The following is a 23,199-nucleotide window of genomic DNA, read 5'->3' as shown; positions in this document are numbered from 1 at the left end:
AATGCCCATTGTGTGAGAAGGGGAACTAGAAGTTCAGCAGCCTCAGTGTCCTGCCAGCTCAGCCAGGCCCTCTGGAACATTGGGGTCCATGACTACCAGGGACCACCAGAGAGACCCCAAGACAGAACAACACATGGGTGAAGGGGAGGGGAAATAGGTGAATGATTTTAGGGAAACCATTATCATATTTATGTTTAGTCTGGGACAATCAATGAATATGTGTGCAATATACAGAATATAAACAGAAACTTTCCTTTACTCAGCCTGCAGGGCTTTGGGAGGAGCTGTCCCCCGTGCATCCCCCTGAATAAATAATGATGCTTTTTAATGCTGCATTGGTGTAAAGGAGTTCTCTATTTTACTGATTTTTGGTAACACTCCCACTGCCAAGAAAAGTTCTGTCTGCTGCTGTTCACAAACAGAGAAGGGCTGGTGGCAGATGTGAGGCTTGGAGGTTGCCTGGGGCACAGTGACCATGAAATAATTAAGGTTTCAATGTTCTGGAAAAGAAGCGGGGGCAGCAACAAAACTTCTACAATGGAATTAGGAAGAGCAGACTTTGGCCTGTTTAGGATGCTGATTTTGGGAGTACCAAATCAGGTCCTGATTTTTTTTAAGGAAAACATCCATTAAAAACAAATGGGTCCATGAAGGATGGACACATTTCAACGAAGTAATCTTAAGGGGGAAGGAGCAGCCTGTCTCAATGTGGCAAAAGATGAGCTAGTGCGGAAAATTACTGGCCTGGCTGGCCATGGAGATTTTGTGGGAACTCAAGGGTAACAAGAGGAGCATCAACTTTGGACAGAAGGTCAAGCAGCTTAGGAAATGTTTATGGATGTTGTGAAGTCGTGCAGAAAAAAAGTCAAGAGGTGAAAGCTCAATTAGAGGTTAACCTGACCAGTTCTGTGAAAAAAAATAGACAATGTTTCCACAATTAAATTAATAGCAAAACATGGGGTAAGGAAAACCTCTACTCTTTATTGGATGCAGTGGGGAATATAGTAACTAAAGATAAGGAGAAGGCAGAGCTACTTAACATCTTGTTTCTCTCAATTTTCGATATTAGGGCAGGCTGTCATCAGGACAAGTGCTCTGCTGAGCTGGTAGATGGGCACATGGAGCAGAACAGCCCCTGGAATCCAGGAGGAAGCAGTTGGTGACCTGCTTAGCCACTCAGATGCTCACAGGTGTGTGGGATCAGATGGGATCCATCCCAGGGGGATGAGGGAGCTGTGGATGAGTTCCCCAAGCTGCTCTCCATCATTTACCATCAGTGCTGGCTCACCAGGGAGGTCCCAGAGCACTGGAGGTGCCAGTGTGAGCCCATCCCCAAGAAGGGCTGGAAGGAGGAGCTGGGGAACTCCAAGCCTGTCTGCCTGACCTGGGTGCCCAGCAAGGTTATGGAACAGATCACCTTGAGTGTGAGTGCCATCACAGGGCACCCACAGGATGGCTGAGGGGTCAGAGCCAGCCAGGGTGGATTTCAATGTCTGCATGGAATGGTCTGGATGAGGGGATTGTGTCCAACATCAGCAAATCCGCAGATGACACCAAACTGGGTGTGAGTTTGGATCTGATAGAGGATGGAAGTAGGAGGGCTCTGCACAGGGCCCTGGACAGGCTGGATCCAGGGCCCAAATCCAACCAGGTGAGGTTTAACAAGTCCAAGTGCCAGGTCCTGCAATTTGGCCACAACAACCCCTGCAGCGCTACAGGCTGGGGACAGAGTGGCTGGAGAGCAGCCAGGCAGAAAAGGACCTGCAGGGACTGATGGACAGCAGGCTGGACAGGAGCCAGCAGTGTGCCCAGGTGGGCAAGAAGGCCAATGGCTCCTGGTCTGTATCAGGAATGGTGTGGCCAGCAAGAGCAGGGCAGGGATTCTTTCCCTGTGCTGGGCACTGGTTGGGCAGCACCTCGAGTGCTGTGTCTAGTTCTGGGTCCCCTGGGGTGGGTAATTAGAAGAAATTTGTATCAGGAAGAGTAAAGAAAGCCAAGGTGAAGCAAGGGAAATGCTCAGGGCATTTTGGGAGTGGCTGCCAGGAAGCCCTGGCTCTGAGCAACAGCGTCTGCAGTAGGACAGGAAACTCCCAGCTGATGGGAACAAACTTTCTGGCTGACTGCAGAGGCCAGGACAAACCTGGGTGGTTTCTCTGCCATCCCCCAGCCCTTGCTGGCCCCAGGGGCTGATGGCAACTGTGCTCCCTCAGGTTCATGTCCTCACACCAACAGCATGGAGGTGCTCCCTCTGCTCTGTGCAATGCAAACAGGGGCTGCTGAGCCAGTGCTGCCGTGTCTGTGCCTGCAAGGATGGGGCACCTGTGTGAGCTGGGGGAGAGGCCAGGGCTGCAGAGGGGGGATGTTGTTGGCAGCTCCATCAGGACGCTCTGGGATGCTGCCCTGGGCTGTGCAGCGCACTGGGGATGGATCAGCCCCTGCTCTGGTGCTCCTTCCCTTCTGCCCCAGGGCCCTTGCAGAGCACCAGCTGTTGGTGCCCTCAGCTGCCATGGCAACCCTCAGGACAAAGCGGTGCTAGGGCTGTTCCAGGTACAATTGCAGTGACACTCGTTGGTGCCACCAGGTGCCATGGCAACGTCCACGGGGACCGTTCCTTGGTTTGGTGCCATGGCAACCAATGCCCGGCCCCATTGTGATGGTTGATGGCCATGGGAAGCTGCCCTGGGCCCTTGCTCAGGGCTGGTGTCAGTGCCCAGAGCCAGAGGGGATCCCTTGCTGGGGGCTGTGCCATGGCCACCTGCCCTGTGCCACGCTGGCCGCTCAGGCACCAGGAACCAGCAGCCACCGGCACTGCCAGGGCCAAAGGTCAGGTCAGCCAGACAGAAAGGGGAAGGCCTGGGCACTGTTTCCATGGCAACCGGCACTGGGGGGACACCTGGGTCACCTGGCCTGGCAGTTGCCATGGAAACCCCTGGCAGGGACTGAGGGCACAGCCCCTGGCACTGAGACACTTCTGGGCCGGATGCTGAGCACAGCGCTGAGCACGCAGAGATGGTTTTGTTCTTGCTGAGCTGCAGCACAGCCAAGGCCTGTCCTGCCCCTCGTCCAGCCACGCTGGGGAGGAGTTGGGGCTGCAGGGGAGCTGGGCAGGGGACACAGCCAGGACAGGGGACCCCAACTGAGCCCGGGCATAGCCCAGAGCAGAGCACATCATGCTCAGGGTGTGAAGGGGGGAACAGGGAGGAAGGGGGGAATTTTGGAGGGAGGGCTTTTGCCTTCCCAGGGAACACTTAGGCAAGAGGGGGCCCTGTTTCACCAGTGGGCAGGGTCACTACCAAAGACACAGACACCAACGGAAGGAATTGTGTCATTTATATCATGCACAGCTGCAAAGATTTACAAAAGGATAAGCTCAGCAAAGCACATCATCATTAGCAAAGAATTACAAAAGAAGCTCAGCAATCCATCATAACCCATCATTACATTTTGATGACCAATCCCTTGGTGAAACACTAGAGGTGTTTGTGGCAGACAGATTCTGGCTGATTATAAACGTACACCTTACAGACATCAGTAGTACTTTAGTGACACTGTTCTTCATTCTTATTTTTTCAATCTCATTCGAGTTAGGAACAAGAATTCTGTTGGCAATGGAGCTGGAACCTTTTTAATTCCAGAATAATGCCCCCAGGCCCTTTGCTGTTCAGCTTTACCACGCTGTCTGTGGCTAACAAGGCCTGGGGGGGCCTTTCCCCTCTGGCTGGAAGGGGCCGGGTCCCAGTCCCTGAGGGGCACCCAGGCTCCTGGATGGAATTCCTGTGCAAGTCCCTCAGTGTCACAGCAGCTTTCCCATGGAGCCGGGTGGATCAGAGCATGTTCCAAAGGGGCCCTTGGGGCAAACAGGGAGATCTGGTCTGGCAGGATGTGTAAAACCATATCCTGGCAGATCTACTTGTTCTCACACAGAATCCTTGGCTACAGGGACACATTCCCATTGTTCCTGCCCAGGATTCAGGACTCAGAGTTGTCTTTCCTAGGAGCTGCTCCTTCAGCTGCCTTGGGAGGGCCTTTTGGCCTCCGGACCCACACTCTGGCTCCATTATTAGGACTGCTGCCCCCAAACCCTTTATCTCCACAAATGGTGGTGACTGGAGGTGGATCTCCTGTTTTCACAAATGTTCTTAAAATTGCAAAATCAGTAATTGTGCTACCCTGTCATGGGGTTGAACAATCCAATCTTGTTTGTTATTGTTTACAGAATTACTGTAATTTCTCCTTGATATTCTGCATCATTTCCTCCTGCCATGACAGGAACACTTTGCAAGGCCAAGCTCCAAGGGTGCAGTTACCAAATCAAAGTGTCCTGAAGGAATCTGAATTCCTGTTTCAGGATTGATAGCTCTCATTTGCTTTGAATTTTTCCTAATGAATTCCAATGCATGAAGGCCCAGCCCTGCAGCCTCTGGGCTGGCCCTGCCAGGGGCCATCACAGCCAGAACAATTTCCCAGGCAGCCCAAGTCTCACTGCCCATGGCTGGATTTGCAAACTGGGGGCAGTCGTGCACAGCCAGAGGGGTCCATTTCCCCAGGGGGCCATTGTGAAGGACATGGAGCACATCTGGGAGATGGGTTCTCCATGGGCAAAGGTTCCCATCTCCTCATTTTTCCAACTGCTCTTTTAACAACCCCTTCACCCATGCAAACAATTGCTGCAGCTTGTGCATAATCTGGTACATAAAAAACCCTGCAGGCAAAATCACTGTATTTTTCACAGGAACAAAGCACTCTGCATCACAGTATCAGCAAACCCTGCAAAAATAGCCAATTTCCTCCCTTTCTCCCTTTTTCATTGTATACAATCTCAAAAAGTTGACCACTGACATTAGGGTTCTGGCGAATCCTGTTCCGTAGAGTATTTAGTGTTACATCCCTGAGCAGCCAAAGCTACCAAATTAGTATTATCAGCACTATTTCACATTATTATATAATTTTATAGATAGATAGTGATATAGAAATATAGATAGATACAGACATAAATAAATATATATAAATAGATATATTGAAGTCTTATTATACTATAAATACATATACAATTATTATGTATATAGATATTTCACTTGCACAAATGCATCTGAGCTCAAGACTAAAACCTTCTTCTCTTGCTCCATGTGGGAGCATTCCAACCATAATTGTTTCTTCTGATGGTGCTGTTTCCTATGTACTCTTTCCTTTTCCATGTGCAATTTTTGGATGCATTTGAAGCCATCCAGGGGTGCAGCTTCTTTTACCTGACTGCCCCACTACTCCCACAGGGCTCCAACCTCAGCCCACTCCAGAGCCAGGGAACTCCAGGGAAGGGCTTCCCAGCTGGGTATTTCTGATGGGACTGATTCCTCACATTTACATTGAACAAGTGACATTTTATTGGGATCTGACCAGACTGAGCCAATTTTGTTTTACCAGTGGGCAAAGTCAGCACCAAAGACACAGACTCCAACTGAAGGAATCAGTGTCATTTCCTGCAGCTCAGAGCAGCAAAGAATCACAAAAGGAGCAGCTCAGCAATGCACCCAACCATCCTCACCAAAGATTGCCTGCAGTGATTAAGAAAGATCCAGCAGCATTTACCCTCAGCCTTTACCATCCCCCAGACCCACACAGCAGCTGGGGAAGCTGTCACAGCCAAGGGCTGCAGAGCCACTCCTGGGCACTGGGAATTCCTGCAGGTGCCTCCAGCCCCAGGAGAGGCTCCAACCCCGCTGGGAGAGGGCCCAGCTCTGACAGTGCTGAATGAACAAACTGACAGCACTGCTAGTGTGGCAACATCTGCTTTCATCCTAACCTGGGGTCCCTCCCAAAGCCTGGCCAGGGCCCCAGGAGGAACCAAGGGAGCTGACTTTGACCATACAGCCCCAAACAAGTCCCGATGTCAGATTTCATGGCCTTGTCTGGCTTCTAAATACACAGAGGTCAATACATGTTTCACTAATGAGTGGCTACATCTATCTCAGGGCTAAAAACCATGCACATTTCATTAGGGAGCAGATACAAAGATAACCTTTGCTTGCAAGGTTCATCCAGAGACCACCTTTGGCTCAGGGCCTGCTGTCCAGGCCTCACTCAGGGCTGGTGTCCAGGCCTTGGCACTTCAGGGACGTGCTTTAGTGCTGGGCTTGGCACTGATGGGTGAGCGGCTGCACTGGGTGAGCTCAGAGGGCTTTTCCAACAGAAAGGATTCTGTGATTCCATGATTCTATCCACTGCATTCAGCTGGGGCTATTTTAGCAGCATTCCTTTGCTCCAAAAGTTCCCTCTTGCCCAGCTCCTGTGGCTTGAGGCTTCAGCTCCTGGTGCTGAGCTGCTCATGCTGAAAGAGACGACTCGGAGAGAAGAACACAGTCCATGCAATCCCTTCTGGGACACGGAGAGGGGAGGCTGTGCAAACAGGAGCATTGTTTGCTGTGGCCTGCTCTCAGCCCTTCACGCCTTTCAGCACTTTGAACCAGCCAAGAGCTTTCTCCAAGAGTGCAATGGAGCAGCTGCTCCTGCTCCCAGGCCTGGCTCTCTCCAGTCTCTGCCCTTGCCTGGTGTCTGTCCCTCTTGCTGTGCCCTCTGTTCCCCCAGGGCTCGCTGGCTGCTGCCCAGGACTGTGGCACTGGCACAGATCCAGTGCTCCAGAGCCTCCTTTCTGTGCCCTTGCAGCTGCCTGGGCACAGCAGCCTTTTCCATCTGGAAGCTCCCAAGGACAGGGAGTGCCCAGCTCTGTTCCTTGCACAGCCTCCAGGAGCCCAGGGCTGCCATCTCCAGTCCCTGCTGGCACTGGGGGCTCCCAGGTGCCTCAGGCTGCTGTGACACCGCTGCACACGGGAGGCAAGAGGGGCAGGGGCTGTGCTCAAAGTCAGCTCCATGTGCTGCTGCTGCTGCTGCTGCTGCTGTGGGGTCATTTGTGCAGCCCTGGCCCAGAGTCAGGGATCAGATCCTGCCAGTCTCTTCCAGCCCTGGGTGCTCAGAGTTTGGGCCTTGGAGCCTCAGGTGGCCAAAGGCAGCTGCTGCTGGTCCCTCTGTGTGTGCCCGTGTTCAGCTGTGCTGCTCCATCAGTCTGTGCCCAGCAACGGGGAAAAGCCTCAGCCCTGCAGTGCCAGGAGCTGCCGGGCTCTGCCTGAGCAGCTCAGCCAGCAGGAAGGGAGCTGCTCCACACGGGAACCAGGAGCAAAGGACATTCCTTTTGTAGGACATGTTTTCTATTTAGAGGGAAAAAAAAGGAAAAAGGAAAAAACTAGGTAAATTGTAAAAGATAAGAATAAAATCCAAGTGTTAGTGAAAAAACATAACACAATGTTAGTGAGAAAACCAAAACATAAATGCAAAGATACATTCTTTGCATTAGGATCTTTTTCAAAAGAGAACTCAGTTCTTTACATTGTAAATGTGCTGATGGCATGGATCCATCTTACTGACCTCAGCAGCCTCTTAAAAGATTTTGGGCTTTGTTCCCAACACTGGTCTCTGAAATTGTGCTCGAAGCAAGAGGAAATTGCTTTGTGCCCTTCCAGCTCCAAGCAGGACTGGGAATGGAAACTCTGTCAAAGCCCAAATCCTTTAGAAGATGATCTTCCTTCTCACCCTGCGAATGAGCTGCACATTCCCTTTGAAACTGCCAGGAGTTTCTTAGAGTCACAAAGTCCCACTTACGGCTTTTTGCTCTGGTTTGGAAGTGCAGAAGGGCAATTCTCCATCCACCAGCTCCAGACTGCACTGCCTCAGGAACACGGCCCACTCGCCAGCTTTGGCCCACTCGTGGCACTGCTAGAGGAGGAACAAAGTGCAATTGCACAATTCCAGCCAGTCAAGAAGGAAGAATGGGACAGACAAAACACCCTGTACAGATGCCGACCTTCAGCTGGGACTGTGGAGAGTTTGGGTCCTTGCCAATTGGATGTGTGTCCCCAGCTGCAATCTCTGGGCCTGCAGCAGAGTCTCACTCACCTGCCAAAGCAGAAAGCTCAGGCACTGTGCTGACAACGGGCTCGTCTGATGCAGAGCTGTCAGAGCAATGTGAGGGCAGAGCCAGCCCAGCTGGGCCCAGGGCTGAGACCAGCAAGAGCCCTGGCAGAGCCCAGAGCAGCCTCAGCACCCGCAGAGCCCGGCTGCAAGGAGAGAAAGCAGAAAGTGCCCGTCAGCTGAGGGCTCCTGTGCCCTTGTGCCAAGGCCTGCGGTGCCCAGGCCATGCTGGCTGTGCCCAGAGCTGTGCCCAGAGCTGCCCATCCCTGCTGCCTTTGGCACAGAGCAGGAGGGCAGCACATGTGCCCAGCCTGCAGCCAGCCATGGCACATCCAGCCCTCAGCAGCTGCCCAGAGCAGGATGCTCCTGTGCTTGCTGCCAGCTCCCAAAAGCTCTGATCCCACCCTGCCAAGCACACAGGGACCCACCTCACACCAGCCACGGCTGCAAGAAAAGCTGGTCCCAAACGATGTCCTCAGCCTTCTTCAAGGGCACGGCCCATCCACGCCACAGCTGTTCCCAAGCACTTCCCCATCCACACTGGACCACCTTGAATGCTTCCTCTGGAATAACAAACAACACATTATTGAAAAGGGTTTAGAGACAAAAAGGGAAAAAAAGAAAAACGGTAAAAACTCTTATCTCTGTCAGGCCCTTGAGGAAGGCCCAACCCCTACATGGTAGGGAAAAACCCAGCCATGGCTGTGAGAAACCCACACTTTCTCTCTTCCCCCCTGCACTGACCCCCAAAATCACGGTGACCCCGAAGCAAACAAGGGCAGTGGAGCAGCCCAAGCCCTTCCTTGCCTGCACAGCAAGGCAGCTGTGCACAGGTTCTGGAGTCCCACCTCTGCTCCCACCATGGGGTTGGTTTGTGTCGGGCTGGCTGCCCCAGCCCCAGCCTGGGGCACGGTGGGTGCTGGGGGCTGTTGGCAGGGCCAGGAGCCCACTCCCATTTCGTACCCACCCCAGCCCATCCTCCCAGCCCTGCCAAAAGCAGCTGGGCAGCGACTGAAGAATAAGTTGCATCTGCCCCAGCAAAGGGGGAGCCTTTGGTTCCCCGCCATGCTGGGCAATGCCCAAATCTGGCAGAATTTCCCTGGGTGGGGACTCACCTGCAAATTCCCTGTGGAGTTTGGCTTTGAAGAAGGTGCCAGAATCAAAGTCCATCACCTTCAGCCTCCCGTGGCCAGGCTGAGGAAGAGCTTATCATTACTGCTGTCACCCTTGCTGTCTCCAGCAGCAGCAGCAGCAGCATCCCCACCCGGTACAGCTTCTCCAGGGGCTCCTTCTCCTTCCCTGGGGGCAGACCAGGCTCTCAGGGCTCTGCCCAGGGCCCCAGCTGTCAGGAAACCAGGACAAGCAAAACCAGCTGGGATGGCAGCCACCAGTGCTGGGCAGAGCAGCTCAGCTCCAGCACAAGGGCTGTGTGTTCCCATCCCATGACCCCGGTGCAGTGACACAGGCAGCACAAAAAGCTCTGGGTTGCTTTGCTTCTCATTGCCAAGGCATATGTGGAGTAGGAACTTACCAGGGCTCTGGATCAAAGTGTGCCTGTGGCTCTCTCCCTTCTTCTATGGCAGAGGAATATCCCACATCCAAGGATCACAGAACAGGTCTTCCAGTGTGGGTCTGTCCAAGGAGTTCACGGATAAACACCACCTGATCAGATCTTTGCACTCTGGGGAGAGAAAGCAGAAACTGAAGGTCAGCCAGAGAAGGCTCCTGTCTGCTTTGCCCCACTATTCCCATTCCCCGGCCATGCTGGATGTGCTCAGAGCTGGGCCTAAACTTTCCCATCAATTCCCTGTTTTGGAGGAGAGCAGGACATGTGCCACCTCCTCAGCAGCTGCCAGAGCGGGATGCCAACGACCCCGCTGCTGGCTCCCAGCACTGGGATTCCCCCCGATCCCAGAGAAGAGGATCCACCTTGAGAGAGCCGTTGTGGCAGCGGGAGCTGGCCCCAGCTGAGGTTCTGGCCCCTCCTGAAAGGGTGCTCCCTGCAGACCATCTGGTGCAGCAGGATGCCCAGGGACCAGACTGTTGCTGCCTCGCCATGGTACCAGCCAAAGTCATTCCATTCTGGAGGGCTGTAGGACAGTGTTCCTATGGAATACAGATGGAGTTCATCACGGGGATGCTGCTGCTCCCAGAGCCTGGCCCCAGCATCCCTGCGCCTGCGGGGGCTGCATAAGGGGCACACTGGGTGACCACTGCCCTCTCGCCAGCACCTGGGACTTGTGCACAAAGTTAGGGTTGGAAAAGAAGCCTCTGGTGCTGGAAGAGGGCAGCCCTGGCTAGGCCCGACCATGACATGCAAAGGAAAAACCCACTCCATGCTGGGGAAAAAACCTGCCCATATCCTCCCTGCCTGCATTGCCCCAAAAATATTATGAAGCCAAGGCAAACAGGGCGAGTGGAGCAGGCCAAGCCCTTCCTCTCATCTGCACACCAAAGTGGGTGGGGCACAGGTTCCGCCCTCCCTCTCTGCTACCCACACCCACGGGGGGTTTGGTCAGGCTGGCTGCCCCAGCCCAGTCCCAGTCCTGGGCAGAGTGGCTGGCAAAGGCTGCCAGCAGGGCTGGAAGATGGCTGCCCACCCAGCCCCACTCTAAAGCAACTCAGCTGAAGATTCAGTGCCCTGACTGGCAGCAAAAGGGAGAATCCCCGCTGCCACAGCCAGCTTGGGCTGGGAGATGTTGGGCCATGAGATGTCAGCAGCGGGAGCACAGCCCTGTGTAGGCTCACCTGCAAAGTGAGTGTAGACTGTGTCCTGCAGGTAGGTGCCACAGCCAAAGTCAATCAGTTTGGCCTGCCCGGTGTCCAGGTCAACCAGGATGTTCTCTGGCTTGATGTCCCTGTGCAGGACCCCGCAGCTGGTGCAGTGCCGCACGGCCTCCAGCACCTGGCAGAACAGTTCCCGCGCCTCCTCCTCGGGCAGAAACCGCCGTGCCCGAATGAAACGCTGCAGGTCCTGACACTGCTCTGGCCGCTCCAGCACCATCACGATGCAGTTGGGGAGCTCGAGCCACTCCAGCAGCTGGACCACACCGGGGAAGCCAGTGGACACCTTGGCCAGCAGCACAACCTCCAGGGGTGCGCTGGTGCTGTCGGGCTGCGGGAGGAGCACGACGCCGTCAGTGGGGCCGATGCCGTGCCAGGCCTGGGGAAGCCCTCAGCCAGCCCGGGATGCTCTGCGCCCTGCGCTGGCCCCACGCCCGCAATCCCTCGGGGTGTCCTGGCGGCTCCCACCGTGCCGGGCCCCGGCTCTTCCCCGGCCGGCAGCCCCGGCTGCTGGCCCCGCTCACTCACCAGCTCGCCCCAGTGCCAGACGCGGTTCCGTGGCACCCTTTTGATGGCAACCTGCAAGCCAAGGGCAGCAGCGGGGTGAGCTCGCTGCCCGCACTGCGAGCCCCATCCTCCGCCCTTCTCCTCCTCCATCCTCTCCTCCTGCGCCCGCCGCCGGTCCCGCCGCTCACCGGGGCGCCGTCCGAGAGCCGCGTGGCCGCGAAGACTCTGCCGAAGCCGCCGCGCCCCAGCAGCGAGCCCAGCCGGTACCGCTCCTGCAGGGCCTCGTGCGCCGTCCCTGCGGGCGGGACGCGGCTGTCAGCGCTCGGCCCGGGGCCAGCAACGGCCCCCGAGCGCCCCTCACCCGCCCCGGGCCGGCCATGCCCAGGCGTTCGCTCCTGGGAACGCGGCACGGGAGGCTCGGGGCCGGCGGCCGCGCTGCCGAGCGGCGGAGCTCGGGCCGGGGAAGCCGCAGTGGAGGCGGCGGGAGCGGCCGCGCCACGTGTGCGCTCCGCTGGCCCCGGGAGGAGCCGGGGCCGGCGCCGGCGCCGGGGCTGTGGCCGGGGGCGGGGCCGGGGTCGGGTCTGGGGCCGGGGTCGGGCCAGGTGGAGCCGAAGGGCGGCGATGCCGCCCCAGCCCCAGGCACTGATGCCCGCCCAGCAGCGCCACCGCCAGTACGGCCAGAGCCGGGCGGAGGCGAGACCGCGGCGGGACGGCCGGGGCCGGGCACGGGTCAGCCCCGCCCGGGGCCGGGGGCGGGCCGGGGGCATGGCCCAGCCCTGCAGGGGGGAGGGAGGCGGGGAGAGGAGAGGGACGCCAGGCAAGGGACCCCGAGAGAAGGGTGCCCGACAGCGGGAAAGGGAGAGAGAGAGGAAGAAAGAGAGAAGAGAGAGAGTAATCAAAATATCTCTTTGCTGCCGCCGCTTCTGCTGCCGCCGCTTCTGCTGCCGCCGCTGCTGCCGCCGCCGCTACTGCTGCCGCCGCTGCCGCCGCTGCAACTGAACCACCGGGGCCGTTCGTCCCCGTGTCCGTTCCCCGCTCGCCCCACGAGCCCCACGTTCGAGCCCCGCGCGCCCCGGGGACAGCCCCTCCGTCTGCCCAAACATGGGAACTTTGCAGCGCTGAGCCCGGATGCAGAGCCCTGACTCCTGCACACTGGCACAGTGATCCCCTCGCTCGCTGCTGTGCATTGTCCTTGCTGAGGGTCAGACACTGTCGGGCCACCTTCCCTTGGGGTAGGATTCCTACCTGACCCCAGCACTGCACTGACACCTCCAGTGTTGCTTTCCTGTAAAATCAGGGGAAGGAAAACTGTGTGTGGCTCATGGTATTTTAGTGTGTCTAAAAATCACTAAGTCACCAATCTTAGAGGTCAGGTGCATCTGGAATTACTGCGATGCCACATAGAAAAGGGGAGCATAGAAATAAATAGAGGAAAACATCTTGGATTGTTTCTTTCATTTTCATTTCCCTTCTGGACAGCTGTTTCAGTTTTCCAGGAATCTTCTCCTGTCTGCTCTTCCCAAGAATCTCTCATGGAGAACAAGGTCAAGCTTCTGTCACAAGATTTGCCACCGGGAAATTACACCACTGGTGAAATTTGCATGATGAGTGTTTGTGCTGGCTTAGGGCAAAATTTGGGAGGAAATCTCCAAAAACCTGCATCATTTCATTCGGTCCGTCTAGAAAGCAAGTTCAAATGGCCCCTCCCCCTACTAGTTCAGGAAAAGACTTCCCTTGAGAAAAGTGAAAAAAACCCCAGTTTATTTAACAAGTAAAGTATTCACAAGCATGAAAAATTAATAATATTAAATAAAACCTCTGACAGTGGTGAAGAGATGGCAAATTCAGAAAGTCCTTTTTGTGGGTTGTAGTTGGCTCACTCGGTCTCTTCTAAGTCCCTCTGGTGCTGGAATGCAGCGTCCCAGAGCTTGGTGGGCCACAGGTGTGAGCTGCTCCTGGTGTTTGTCTGGGTTTTCAGTCCAGAGCAGGTTTAAACAGTTCCAAGAAAAAGCAAAGTCACAGTCTGAGGAACTTCGCTTCCTAAGCTAGCTAAAACCAAATTGCTAGACCTGGGCTGTGAAGGCATCGGGATATTTCCAAATCTGGGCACTGGCAGTCCCAGCAAACACCAGAGCTGGATGATGCTGCTGCCAGAACCTGCAGATTTCCAAAGTTTGGCTTTCTGTGCCAGCAAATCGCTGGACTTGGACTGTGCCAACATCAGGAAGTTTTCAGATCTGGGCGCTGGCGCTGCCAGCCAACACCAGATGTGGGTGGTGTCATTGCCAACGACAGAAATCTGCCAGATTTGGGCTCTGCTGGCACTGAGAAATTTCCAAATCTGGGTTCTGGTTACATGAAACACAAGATGTGGGGGTGGTGCCAGACCCAGTAGCAGGAAGCTGCCACAGGTTTTGGATTTCTGTGCCAGCAAATTGCTGCACTTGGGCTGTGCCAGAATAGGGAAATTTCCAGATCTGAGCACTGGCAGTGGCAGCAAACACCAGGTCTGGGCACCTGTATTGGCATCAGGAAATTGCCAGATTTTGGCGTTCTGTGCCAGCAAATTGCTGGACTTGGGCTGTGCCAGCCCTGGGAAATTTCCAGATTTGGGCACTTGCCCAGCAAACACCAGACCTGGGCGGTGCTGGTGGCAGTGCCGGGAAGCTGCTGGGTTCTGGCCTTCTTTCCAGAAAATTGCTGCATTTTTTGAAGCCAGGTTTTGCTGGCACTGAGAAATTGCTAGATGCTAATTTTCTGTGCCAGCAAACTGCTGGAATTAGGCTGTGCAGGCATCTGAAACATTCCCGATCTGGGTTCTGGCGGTGTCAGCAAACCCAAGATCGGGTTGCTGTAGGTACCAGGTCTTTGCTTGGTTTTGGCTTTCTTTGCCAGCAAGTTGCTCCACTTGGGCTGTGCCAGAATAGGGAAGTATCAAAATCTGGGAACTGGCAGTGCCAGCAAACACCACATTTCAGGAAGGATTGGATCTGGACCCGTTCCCTCCCTGCCCGCCTCCCTCAACAAGGTGCCAGAGGGGCTGGACAGCAGCCAGGCAGAAAGGGACCTGCAGGGACTGATGGACAGCAGGCTGGACAGGAGCCAGCAGTGTGCCCAGGTGGCCAAGAAGGCCAATGGCTCCTGGCCTGGATTAGGAATGGTGTGGCCAGCAGGAGCAGGGCAGGGATTCTTCCCCTGTGCTCAGCGCTGCTTGGGCAGCACCTCGAGTGCTGTTTGCAGTTCTGGGCCCCCCAATTCAGGAAGGACAAGGGGGGGCTGGAGCGTGTCCAGAGAAGGGCAACAAGGCTAGGGAGGGGTCTGGAGCACAAGTCCTGTGAGGAGCAGCTGAGAGAGCTGGGGTTGTTTATCCTGGAGGAGAGGAGGCTCAGGGGAGACAAGGCAGTGTCAGGGCACAGGTTGGACTTGATGATCTCCATGGCCTGTTCCACCCTTGCTGAATCTGGGATTCTCTGAAACCACCCTTGGAGCAGTTGCAGGAGGAGCCCTGGGCCTCCTGTTCAGCAGCTCCAGCAGCCCAGGTCCCTCAGCTTCTCCTGCCAGCCCCAAAGCCCATCCTGTCAGTCCTGCAGAGCCTCTGCAGCTCCTCCTCACTGCCCAGAACAGGGAGCCCCAGAGCCAGACACAGCAGCCCAGATGTGCCTCCCTGGCCTGGGGTGCCTCTGGCAAGGGAGCAGCACCAGGCACTGCAGGAGCCTGCAGACAATTGATCTGAAGGCCAAAGCTCCTTAGCTCCTTCTGAAAGAGCAGGAACAGTTCCTCATTCCAGTGTGGTGGAATGCTGGGCACCACAGCTCCAGGTGAGGACTGGACACAAGTTTGCTCCCACTGAGTGCTGTGATGGGTTCTGTAGGAGCTCTGGGCTCCTGTGCTTGCCAGGCACAATGAGGAGAGAAGGAGCCAAGTGCACTGATGTGGGAAATGGATATCTAGAAATCTTTTAGGGCCTAGTAGAATGCCCACAGAGTATGAATCTGTATATAAACCTTGAGACAAGAAATGCTAACTTAAAAATGCCATGGAATAGGACAGATATTGTTGAAAGAGAAATGGAGCTGGAAAAAAGTTCCAAAAGATGGCCTTGCAAATAAGATTTTGGAAAAACAGAGCTATGAAAGATGCATTGTAGTGGGACCCACAAGGGGCACTTTTAATAATTGGCTTTAAGGCATTCACAACATGGCATGGCAAAAGGCTGATAGACCAAAAAACCTAATTATAATGTATTATAATTAGGAAATAGTTGGCTTCTGATTGTGATGGCGTGAATTATAACATCTCTATTGTCTCACCCTTCTCATAAGACTGAAAATTGAATAAAAGTTTTGAAAACACCTCTCAGTTGCCCCATCTCTAGGTCAAGAAAAGAGTATTATCCAACACGCTGACACACCTTTGCCTCGAGCATAGCCCAGCCTGGACCAAACACACTGAAAGGTTTCCCCTTTGGCCCATGTCTCGAAACATCAGGTCTGCTGTTTGACAGCTCAGGTTGGGTTGGTGTCAAGGAGTTCCCTCAGAAATACAGGGTTTGTCTTCCTCTGTGCCTTCCCCTCAGCAGCCTTGGGGATGCTCCTGTGTGAAGCCATCTGTCTCACACAGTTTGAGACAACTTCAAACAGGATATTGTGCAATAAGTCGTCTCCTCTAAAGTGTTCCAACAACCCCTTTCCAGCAATAGGAAATTATTACTGATCGATGAAAGTGGCAAACCCCCAAAAGTTTATTATCAAACAGAATCCCCCCATGACACGCGTTCCAAGAAGGCGCCGGGGTCTCTCTCGGAAGAACAGGAGCTGTCACGGAGCAGTTCCAGCAGCTGATGGAAGCTCGGGGACTCATCCGGTGTCGGCTTTCTCCCACGGCAGAGCTCCATGGAGCGGGCAGGGCAGTGAAGCAGCTGGGCTGGAGCCCCTCGCTGCCTTGTCTCCCCGGCGTGGCTCAGCTCACAGACTCTCGGGCTGGGAGCGGGGCCGCTCCGCTCCTGCCGGCACCGTGTCCCTGGGCTTGGACAAACAGTTTCCTGCCAGGAGAGCCCTGCAAACTGCTCCACAGATCTTTCATAAAGGCCCAAACCAACTCCAAACACTCTGTCTGCAGCAGCTTTTCACAAAGGGCTGCAGCAATCCAGGACAGCTGCAAGTGAGTGTCGGAAGGCTCTTGTCTTGTTCCTGACAGCAGAATTCCTGATGATCTGATGCAGTTTTATTCAGATGTAACATTAGAGCGGAGGTTTCTTTGTAAAATATTTCATGATGAGTAACAAGCCTTGGGTGCATGAGGTACAGGACTGACATGCCAAAGCATGAGCATATCCTCCAAAGTGGCCAGTTTAATTGCCCATTTTATTACTCTTGTATTTACTCCACACTAATAAGGAAAACCAAGCTCTGCTTGGAGGCAAAACAGGCATGGGATACACTACAGTCCCTTGCAGGCTCAGCAGGGCTGGCAGTGGCACAGCAGGCCGTCTGCTTCATTGTGAACCACTACAGAGATAAATCCCAATCTGGTTTAGGTAGCGTGGTATTATTAAGAGCTCCTTTTCTGCATGAGACACAAAAAGGAGATCCCAAATGATCTTCATGCAAGCATGCAGTAAAGAACTGCTCTGCTATCCTAACGAAGCGTTTGCTTTGGCAATTACACTCTTCCCATTCATGTTTTGATGCAGACACTTCAGGTTTTCTTTCACACCCCTGCAAGGCTGGCAGTCGCTATTTCCCAGTTCCTGTTCTTCCCTAGAGATGGTGCAGTGGCTGCTTTGAAACAAAAAGCCCTGAGATCTGGATAGTTTGAAGGAGCATGAAATGCTCATTAAGTGCTCATATTGGTAATACCCAGGTCTGCACTGCCCAGTGCTCTGAAGCAGCAGCAGCAGGACCATGCATCATTCCTGTTGGTGGATGTTCATGTTTCTGATGTGCAAGAGCAATGACTTTGAGGAGGGACAAAAATACCCCTCTTCCAAGAGTGGGTGTGCAAGGAGGTGTGAAGTTTCACAGCCTTTTCTAGGATATTTTAGAAAGATCTAAGAGAATATTGTGGCATGGAGCAGGTCCCTAAATTTGTCTTCAGAGGAATCCCCAAAGGGCACATTCACTCTGCTGCTGATGGCAACCCCATAAGCTCATGGACCAGTTTTCCCTGCAATGTGCCACCCTGCCTGGGCTTTGCTAGGCCGGGACTAGACCCAGAGCTAAACAAACACATGCAGCCAGGTGACATTGTGTAACATCAGAAGCTGGCAACCATGAGGACTTTGCTGCCAAAATGTTACAGTTTGCACTGGGCCCAAAAGTGTTTTTCCCTAAGGCAAAGCAAATTGAAATGTGAAGTTTAAAAGCTTCAAATGACTATGAAAGGAAACTGCAGAATAATTTCTGGAAGGGCAGCATTGTCAATGATTATGCAGCCCACCAACAGCTGGAGCTGAATCCAGAATTGCTTCTTCCAGCTGTGCAGGAATTCATTCCACTGGCAAGCACTGGTCCACGGGAACAAATGATCCCCTAGCTCTGGGCTGAATGGCACCCAGGCTGCAGTGCAGATTTGAGGAACCCTTGTCACTTGTTATTGGCCTCCCAGGCCACTCATCCTTCTGCAAACAAGGTGCAAACAACACAGCTGCACTGCTGTCCCGGATAAATATACATACAGGTGACTTTGCCAAAGCAGTGCATCATTTCCCAGTGAAATACATGACCTCTTCTTACCTATGGAATTGTGATTGAAGACACCTGTGAGCCAGATCTGTGGGAGATTGCAAAGGAGCAAAGCTTTGGGATTTGGGCACACTTCTCTTGGTTTCTTTGCTCAGGCCTTTGGTGAGCACAGAACACACCTAGGTAAAAAACTATTGACTATACAGGATCTTTTGGACCCACTGTCCCCCAAACAGGTCAATGTATGGCCCTGTTACAATGACAAGTTGAAAACAGCAGCACAAATGACACAAAGAAAACATGGCCAAAGAGGAAGAGGAGAGGCCCAATGAGGAAAGGATGTGGTGAGACACTGGCACACTGAATGAGCTGCACTCCCATAATCTCTAGGCTAGCAGGTCCTGGTCTCACATTCTCCTCTTGGTTTATTTAAATTTTATTTATTTATTTACTTTTTTCATCATCCAAATAAAATATATACAATTAAAAATATGTCATCAAAACTTAAAGACAGAATCAAAACACATTAATTCAAAACTACATCTAAAGATCAGAACATATGTACAGCTGTAACTATGAAGCCTAACACATCAATCCTAATCTGCAAACACTCTTCATACAGGTGGCAACTTCTTCCTGAGCTTGGAGGACTGAGAGCTCTTCTGGACGGGAGGCAAGGACTTTGTGGGTGAGGGAACATCTGAAGTGTTCAGAGAAAACTTCTCAGTAAGACGGTAACCAGTCAGATCTGCCAAATGGAGACCCAAAGTTTAACAGAGGCCACAATGCAAAACTAAAGCAGCTGAAGCTCCTTATTTCCTGGGACACATTTCCTGCAAACTTCTAAACAGCCGCACAGGGAAACATGCTCCTGCTGGCAGACACTGAGGCAGGCCAGGGCAAACCCTGAGCCACTTGCCCAGAGCTGGCACAGGCCCAGCCTGGCCTCTGGGCTGCCCTGGGACAGCAGGGAGCCCAGAGCCCTGTGCTCTCCAGGAATGGCTCAGCTGCACATGCACCCTCCTGCTCCTCTGCCTGCCCCACAGCTCAGCAGCCCTACAGCTCCAGGGGCACTGGCAGCAGCAAGCTCATTGCAGGGGCACATGCAGGGCACAGCTGTTCCCTGGCAATGTGCACAGCCTCTCTGGGCTGCCACAAGACCCTTCCTCCCAGCAGAGATTGGCCCAGCTCCCCCCTCACCTCTGTGTGAGGCTGAGCCATGATTGCCCTTCACCTTGTCCTCCATCTGGAGTTGCTCCAGGCCCCCATGCCATGACTAGGAAGGGCAATGGAGAGAGCAGGGGCAGATGCACACCACAGAGACCTGCAGCAGGATTGAGGCTCTTTTCACCCATGTATCCCCAAATCTGCAGAACTTTGGAAAACAACAAATGCAGGGAAAACACGTTGTGGGCTGTGAAGTTGCAGAATATCCAGCAATGAAGCCTGTTTCTTCTGTGGGGCTTGGCAATGGATCCATCTGAATGTTTGACCCTATTGCAAAGCTGAGGAAAGGGTGGCAGGCAGTTTAGCCAGGCTGTCCTGTTCTAGAGAGTGTCTCTTGGGAACTATCAGGCCCAGCACCAACATTTAAGGCAGCATTTGCTCCAACTGTCCCATGGCAGTCAGCCTGTGAAGGTGCCTGTAAAGTGATTCATCTTCTCAAGGCTAACATGCAACATCAGTCGGAATAGAAAGTAGAGCTCTAAGGCCATGACAGTCATACAAGACTCCTTTGGCAGGAGCTGCACCTGCTGTGCAGGCTGTGCCACACCAAGCAGATTGTCCCCCATGTGCTCCACGCCCCAGCGAGGAGCCTCCTCATTTCCCAAGTTAGTGGCATCATGAGGAGACATGGTTTTCCCAGGGCCTCTGTGGTTAGCACTGTGAAATACCAAACACTGCTCTCAGCTGCAATTGCAATTGCCCCTCTGCCCACAAAAGCACAAGGCTCTATCCTTGGCCTTTGCAGGCACTTTCACTTCCCCATCAGTCACCACATCTAGGAAAATCTGACAGACTGGGAGAACTCCAGGGAGCAGCAGGAAGCTGAGTCAGAGGAGCTTTAGTTTGGATATCAGGAAAAAGGGTTTTTCACCCAGAGGGTGGTTGGGCACTGGAACAGGCTCCCCAGGGCAGTGGTCACAGCACCAAGCCTGACAGGGCTGAAGGAGCATTTGCACAGCAATCTCAGGCACTTGGTGTGACCCTTGGGCTGTTCTGGGCAAGGCCAGGAGCTGGACTCCATGGTCCTGATGGGCCCATCCAACTCCCCATATTCTACAGTTCTGTGATTCTGAGAACTGATGGGCTGCAGGAGGGCAGAAATAGGTGACAAGAGGAAATAAGTGAGGTTGGTTGGAGAATCAAGTCACTGAGTCCACAGAAGATGCAGGATACAGGACCCTTCCCTCCCAGCATTCCCATTCTCTGGCTCATCCCTTCTCCCTCCCACACACACAAAGGTGAAGAATATCACTAAAAGAAGAAGAACCTACTTGACTCCCATGTCCATGAGAGCAGTCATTGCTCGTGCAGGAGTCACATTCTCCACCATGATCCCCAGGCTCTGACTGGCTGCTTTCTGGGGAGCTGGACACCATCTGGAGAAGGACCCGAGCAACCTCATCCACCTCAGAGTCCATGTCCTTCTTCAAGGTCACAGAGAGCTCTCCCAGAGTGACAATAGCAGAGCAGGACACCTTGGAATGGAGGTTGGTCACCTGGGGAAGCCATGAGGGGAAACATAAGAATCACCTTGAAAAGAAAACCAGTTGCCTTCAACAGAAGTCCCAGGAAATGACAACACATCCCATTGTGTCCAGAGGAACATACAAGTACAAGAAGAGCAGGAGACCACAAGCACAGAAAGGCACTTACTCTGGCACCAATTTCTGGCCTGAGACCTGCTCATTTGTAGGCCTAAAATAAAAATTGCATTCCGTGTTCTACTTAACCCTTCTAAAATGTCCACAGCTTTGATTTTAGGACCTTTTACTAGAAGATTAAATAAAGAGCTGCTTTCAAATCATAAAGGCACAAGTCATCAAGATAAAAGAGTCAGGTGCTCCTGTTCAAAAAACCAACACCAGCAGTTGAAGCACTCAGCCAGGAAACAGAAAACGCAGGCTCAGGTCTACAGAATAATTTGCAGTGTTCAATTACAGCTTGGGCAGAAACTGAGACTCTGGCAAATAACATCATCAGCATCTCAGTTTCTGCATTTGCACTCAAAGATGAGTGTCAGATACCCGACCTGCCAGTAAATACAGCTGCATGTGCCCACAGATCCTACAGATAGCTGACAGACATGGGAAATCTCAGGTCTAAAACCAGAAATGAAGGCAAACCCTGAGCATACATGGAGATGAACAAGCACATACCTACTCTACACACCGTGTATGAAGTATGGGGGACAATTCAGAACAATGTTCTCACCACGCTGGTAACTGCCAAGCAAACATCAAGAACTCTACAAAGCAGGACCTCTGAATGGGACCCAGCCAGGTGTTGGATGGTGAAGAGTCCCTTCTCGTTCAGCTCCCTGAAAGGCAGAAGATTGATTTTTCTCTCCACCAAGGCAGCACCCTCTGAAATGACCAGGCTGGCAGCTCAGTTGAACAATGGGAGGTGCTTTTCAAGGAGCGCTTAATGAAATTGTGGAACGCGTTTCCCCAGGATGCTGTGGCTGTCAAAAGCACACACAAACCCAAGAGGCAAAGAGAGGGGTTTCAGAGTGGCCATTTGAGAAGACAGCCTTTCTGAAATCTCTGGCACTTGAGGCCCCTCTGTCACTGCTTCCTAGAAGCTGTGAGACCGGGCCATGCTGCTGTTTGTTGTCACCTCCCTGTACCTGTCCCTGAGACACAGTGCACTGGGCTTTTATTGGGGCATTTTCCTTCTTTGCCAGCCCCAGCAGGCATTCAGCAGGGAGAGTCTGCACTGCCACTCTGGAGCTGAGTTTCCAATCTATGATCTTGGCCTCTCCGTCATCCACTCCACTCCCCCTCACACATTCCCCAAAAAAGCAGCAGGATGTCTGCTGGCACCACCTCAGCCTGCAGGAAGGCCAAGTGGGTCCTGGCCTCTCCTGACCCACAGCACAGCTTTTTTTCATCCCAGCATGGAAATATAAAAACTGTATTATCACATCACACAGAGGGCCAGGAGCCTTTTATTTTGGCTGCAAGTGTCCACAGGGCATTGGGGAAGAGGAGAAGAAGAGTGTTTTGCAGCAAGCAACCCGGCTGCTCAGGCAGGGTGGTAGGAAAAGTGTCTGGGAGCTGCTTTTTAGGACTTTGGTTGTTCTGCTGAAGCTTCTGACAGAGCTGATGGGCAGATCCCAGAGCTGTGGAGAGTTCCTGGGAAATTTGTCCTTGGATATGTCTACGAATGCTCTCCCAGCCATGAACTGCCATCTGTGTCCTGTCCATATGTTACTGCCTTGACTGTTGAGTGTCTGAGGTGCCTCTTGAGGCTGCTATGGACCTCCTTCACCAAGGAATGGATTGTGATACAACATCCCTTCCTGCTTATGTTTGGGCACTGACAGAGCCTGGACCACTCTGGCTCGACCTTGGGCTCTGGCCATGCAAGATTGCGAATGAGAGCAGCTCATGGTCCTCAGCTCTTCCCTGCTGCTGGGACAGACAGACATGGCCATGGGGACAGAATGGAGCTGCCCCATCTGCCAGGTCACTAAGAAGGATGTGAATTTTTCTCTGCCCCGTCACCACCATTTCTGCCTGGGTTGCATCCTGCAGTGGGCAAAGAGAAATCCAGCGTGCCCACTCTGCAGAAGAATGATAGAAGCTGTCAGGTTTTCTGAGTAGGATGAACAGGACTACATAAAATTTGCCATCAGCTCCCCCAAACAATTGCTGGAGTCCAGCAGGGAGAGAGCCTGGCCACCTTGCTGAAAGCAGCCCCCAAGACCCTGTGAGGCTGCTCCATCTTCCCCACAGGGAACACTGTCCCCAACTGAGCAGGGGCTGCAGGACCAGAGGCTGTGCATGGCCTCCTGCCCAAGGAGTGGGCCGAATTTTTCAAATAACAATGTCATCTACTGGACCAAAGGTGGCCCTGGCTGCACCAGAAGCTGGAGGGAATATGCCAGCACCAGAGATGGCTGGTTAAGGAATCCATAGAGCAGCATCCTGCAAGCCCTCTGTGCCTATGGTCAAGTTGCCAAAATCTTGGTGCCAGTACTGCAGCTTCTCCTCTGTAGCAGTCTGAATTGCTGCTAGCATAGTCCAGGGTAAAGAGG

The 23,199-nt window shown here is 53.4% G+C and overlaps 1 protein-coding gene across 1 annotated transcript; it reads right to left on the bottom strand.

Moving 5' to 3' along the window:
* Positions 1-9,533: 9,533 nt before the first annotated feature.
* LOC132076929 (serine/threonine-protein kinase pim-2-like) lies at positions 9,534-20,578 on the bottom strand. Its single transcript, XM_059478350.1, has 8 exons — positions 20,432-20,578; positions 19,134-19,209; positions 18,554-18,681; positions 11,439-12,026; positions 11,272-11,322; positions 10,708-11,074; positions 9,889-10,065; positions 9,534-9,640 (listed from the first exon to the last, which is right to left on the bottom strand). Exons 1-8 carry the CDS (start codon positions 20,576-20,578, stop codon positions 9,534-9,536), a joined length of 1,641 nt encoding a protein of 546 aa, XP_059334333.1.
* Between the last annotated feature and the right edge of the window lie 2,621 nt (positions 20,579-23,199).

Source organism: Ammospiza nelsoni, chromosome 9 (assembly GCF_027579445.1).
Source record: "Ammospiza nelsoni isolate bAmmNel1 chromosome 9, bAmmNel1.pri, whole genome shotgun sequence".
In the NCBI taxonomy this organism is placed as follows: Eukaryota; Metazoa; Chordata; class Aves; order Passeriformes; family Passerellidae; genus Ammospiza; species Ammospiza nelsoni.
This window is presented reverse-complemented; position numbering and strand designations above follow the sequence as displayed.